The sequence below is a fragment of the Alexandromys fortis genome, unplaced genomic scaffold, assembly GCF_014885135.2.
Source record: "Alexandromys fortis isolate MF-2015 unplaced genomic scaffold, M_Fortis_MF-2015_v1.1 scaffold_235, whole genome shotgun sequence".
Classification (NCBI taxonomy): domain Eukaryota; kingdom Metazoa; phylum Chordata; class Mammalia; order Rodentia; family Cricetidae; genus Alexandromys; species Alexandromys fortis.
Genome location: NW_026068114.1, coordinates 279,895 through 284,574, shown reverse-complemented (window position 1 = coordinate 284,574; position 4,680 = coordinate 279,895). Strand labels below are relative to the sequence as shown.

At 39.0% G+C, this 4,680-nt stretch overlaps 1 protein-coding gene across 1 annotated transcript in view; it reads right to left on the bottom strand.

Annotated features, from left to right (window-relative positions):
- Window positions 1–4,680, bottom strand: part of Rnf115 (ring finger protein 115) — a 79,050-nt gene that overhangs the window by 26,977 nt on the left and 47,393 nt on the right. The window contains exon 2 of the mRNA XM_050124758.1: window positions 3,746–3,804. Within this exon, the coding sequence (XP_049980715.1) occupies window positions 3,746–3,804 (59 nt within the window). The remainder of the gene's footprint in view (window positions 1–3,745; window positions 3,805–4,680) is intronic.

The window sequence follows — 4,680 nt, the reverse complement described above, 5'->3', positions numbered from 1 at the left end:
AGGGAAGGGAAGGGAAGGGAAGGGAAGGGAAGGGAAGGGAAGGGAAGGGAAGGGAAGGGAAGGGAAGGGAAGGGAAGGGAAGGGAAGGGAAGGGAAGGGAAGGGAAGGGAAGGGAAGGGAAAACAACAAAAAAGAATTTCTTCTTTGAATAGGCTATCCTATTCTTAGATTATCCTACCCACCCTTCAAGGCTACACCCTCCATTAACCAGTTCTGAACTCAGCAACCAAATATGACTCCTCCACATCCTCTGTACTCTGACTCTGGTTCTAAGTTCTGTTATGTTATAAATAGCTAGAATTTCCCTCAACAATTTCAGCCCTTCCCTCCTTCATAAATATAAACTGAAAGGTCAAAAACTGTGCTTTATTATGAATACCTCATATATATGAATTTATTATTTGTCAGGTGTTACATAATAAAAGCATTCCTCACCTCTGAAAACCTTGTGATGGCATATACCTATAACTCCAAAACAAAAGTTGTTCAATTAATAGCACATGTCTAAGTGACAAAATACCTCTTTTCAAGGACCCAAAAGAATAGGAAGAAATTAAATCCCACTGCCCATGAAATTTGCAGAGAAGAAACTGGCTAAACCTTTTGAGAAAGGAGGGTAGACTAATCACAAAAACTGCTAGAAGCCGGGCGGTGGTGGTGCACGCCTTTAATCCCAGCACTTGGGAGGCAGTGGTAGGCGGATCTCTGTGAGTTCGAGACCAGCCTGGTCTACAAGAGCTAGTTCCAGGACAAGCACCAAAGCTACAGAGAAACCCTGTATCGAAAAACCAAAACCAAAACAAAACAAAACAAAAAAAAACTGCTAGATATCTCTTCACGTAATAAATACAAGCATCCATCCTAATAATAAAACCTTTAAACTACTACAAACTACTTTCATTTTCAGGATTACAATATCAGTCCAGGCACTGTGCTGAGCTCACTAGGAAAACAAACACACCCTAGTTAGTCTAAAACCAAAAGCAAATTATTTTTCTTTCTGTACTCATTCTCAAGCCTTACTCTGACAAGAAACCATGTGATACTGTGTTTCTATCAGAAGTTAAAAATGTTTTTTAAAAAATTATTTCGATTGTGCAACAAAGTACTGGTAACATCTAATACTAAATAAGTAATTGAACCACCAGATTCCATAGTGCATGACTGCATAGATATTTTATTGTACAAACCTAATAGGCTTCTAAGATTCATCCTTTCCTGAGTGGTGGGGTGGAGTGAGTGGGAGGTGTGTGATTTCTCTATGAGACACGGCCTTACTACATACTTCAAACTGGTCCTGAACTTACTATGTAACCCAGACTAGTCTCAAACTCATGATCCTGTCTGCCTTAGCCTGCCAAGTGCTGGGATTACAAGTGTGTTCCACCTTGCCTGGCTTCTCTCTCGTCTTTACTTCCTGATTTCAGAAATTCAGTTGTTATCTTGTAGAGCTCTACTCCCCTTTACTCTACTCTTTCAACATTTCTTTTCTTTAAAATTCTTCTGCACCTTAAGAACAAAAGAACTAAGAAAAGGGATGATAAAACTACAATATTCTAATAAAATTTACAAACCTTAAGACAATGCACAAGCTGTGCTCTAGTATTCTGGAGGCAGACAGGGCTCATGGCTTATATTTACATGCAGATTTCCTCCTAGGGATTTGTTTTCTGATACTAGGGTTGAACCTAGGGCCTCACACAGGGAAGGCAAACACTCCTACCACTGAGCTCTATTTCCCTTTTTACTTTTTCTTTAGAGACCAGGTCTAAGTTGCCCAGGCTGGCCTGGGAACTCTATAGCCCAGGAAAGCCTTATGGTCCTATGATCCTCCTGCTTCTGCCTCCTGAGTGACTAGAATTTCTGGCTTACAGCATCAGGCTCAGCTCATTTTTATCATCTACTACTAATCCCTGCAACTGCTAAGTACAAAGTCAGCACATACTTATAAATTTTATAGAAGAGAATAATAATTCATCGCCTGAAAGACTCCAAGTCTAAGAATAAAATTCTTCCCTCATTAAAAGTACTGATTTTACCAGGTGGTGGTGGTGCACATTTTTTTAAAATATTTATTTATTTATTATGTATACAATATTCTGTCTGTGTGTATGTCTGCAAGCCAGAAGAGGGCACCAGCCCTCATCACAGATGGTTGTGAGCCACCATGCGGTTGCCGGGAATTGAACTCAGAACCTTGGGAAGAGCAGGCAATGCTCTTAACCACTAAGCCATCTCTCCAGCCCGGTGGTACACATCTTTAATCTCAGCACTTGGGAGGCAGAGGCAGGTGAATCTATGGGAGTTCGAGGCCAGCCTGGTCTATAGAGCAAGTTCCAGGGCAGGCTTCAAAAAGTTGTAGAGAAACCCTGTCTTGAAAAACCAAACCAAAGGGGAGGGGGGACTTCATTCAAAATCCAAAAGATTGACATTTGAATGGTTGCCAGTCTTTGACCTCTACAGGCACAAATAGAAGAACTGAGTGAAAATAGAATCAATAGACTTCATAGTCCCCAAGTATCCAGCTTGTAGTTAGTCATTATACTCAGGTATAACTGTACTTTGTATAAAAGTTCTCTATGTCTAAAGAAATCTGAATTACTATTTTAAAACTTAGGGGAACATCCATAAGTTACTCCCCTACAACCAGTAAACTTTTTATTCAACACATGCAGAGCATAAATGCCTTAAATATATATTTGGTGCAATTATAATAGCACAAATAAGAAAAAATCCAAAGTTAACATGCCATCCACACGCTGCTAATTTTGCTGTCATGCTAATCTCACAGGCATAATGCTGGCATTATTATGTTATTTAAAACCAAAACCAATACATCAACATTCAAGTGTTTGTACCAAACTAGATCCCATGCTACACACTGCCCCAGAAGCTTCAAGTCATTTACATATAGAATCATCAACCATTAGTGCAGTAAAACTAACAGTACATACTTTAAAATGTGCAGGTTTTTTCTGGTTGTGGAAGAGACCTTCAACTTTAGATTCTGCCAATAGCAATGTAAAGGAATTATGAACTGGCATAAACCTCCAAAGCCACTCCAAGATTAAGAGACTTCAGATTACAAATTCTTTTTAAGCAGTTGGTATTTCATCAATTGGTCAAATGCTAGAATTAAATTATTACATGGTTTATTCATAAAAATCAAGAAATATATTATCACTTAGAGAAAATATTTCCCTTTTAATCAATATTATACCTTTACCAAAGCCAAGAGAACAAGCCCATATATTAATATTTCAGCAGCAAGATGGCAAAGCTTGACAACACTAATCTTCATCTGCATAAGGACGCGTGGCCCAGTTTCCCTGGTTAGAATATACTGTTTGTCTCATTAGAGTCCTTATGAGAAATCACTCCACAGCCCACCAAATATGTGTGACAGTAATTTAACTTCAGGCAACAGAGTAGTCATTAAAAATTAATTAGTAATCCAAGAGGACTCCCAAAGAAATGAAGGAAAACTTAGTGGATTTATTTTGCTATGGCTAGAGGTTTCCTAGGTGTGACACAATCAAGGAGTCATGGGTAAAATCATATCACCACATTGCTTTCCAGATTCTCTTTGCTCGAGTCTATGTACATGTGCACACACACACTCACGGTCTCTACTCCAGCAGAAGGTAAGCTACAAAAGGAATTCCTTCCCATCCACTCAGACAATACTAGGAGAAAACAGTTTTGATACTAGAATGTTTGGTTTACTCGTAAGCTTATACAATACCTGGAATCATCTGTCACTTCCTCAATAAAGCCTGATTCACATCTGGGACATATATATTCCTACAAAAGAAAAGAATAAATAAATAAAAGCTTTTCATTTCATTAGGAACCTAACCATGTAGCTTTTAGAATATCATAAAGTACAGAAGCTGATGATCAGGCTGGCAAGATGACTCAGAGGGCAGAGGAACTTTGCTGTCAAGCCTGATGATCTAAGTTTGACCCACAGGTCCCACACAGCAGTAAGAACAGACTTCCTACAGCTTGTGCCTCCATACCTGTGCCATTTCATGCACACACCTACATACACAATAAACAAACAAAATGTTATAAAAACGTTAAACATTTTTACATGTATTTACTTCTTTTATGTCTATGGGTATTTTACTTGCATGTGTGTTTGTGCATCAAGTGCATGTCTGGTGCCCATGGAGGTCAGAAGAGGACAGGGGATCTCCTGGTACTGAAGTTATGATGATTGTGAACCATGTGGATGTTAGAAACTGAATTCAGGCCCCTGCAAGAGCAATGTGTTCTATTAACAGCTCATCTCTCTAGCCCCATTTTAAAAAACAAAAAACAAACAAACAAAAAAAAACATTTAAAGTTAGCTCTGAAATGTATGTATTTGCTAATTTCCAGGCTGTTTGTTTTCTAATATACTCTGGAAATAAAGGATTTCATAAGATATTTACAAAATGGTTTCACAGCTACCTAAGTCTCATTGAGAGAATAAAGGAGAGTGTTAAAATTTTGTTTCTTGGGGCTGGAGAGATGGCTCAGAAGTTAAGGGCGAGCACTGGCTGCTCTTCCAGAGGTCCTGAGTTCAATTCCCAGCAACCACATGGTGGCTCACAACCATCTGTACTGAGATCTGGCGCCCTTCTCTGGTGTGCGGGCATACATCGAGGCAGAATGTTGTAAACATTAAAAAAA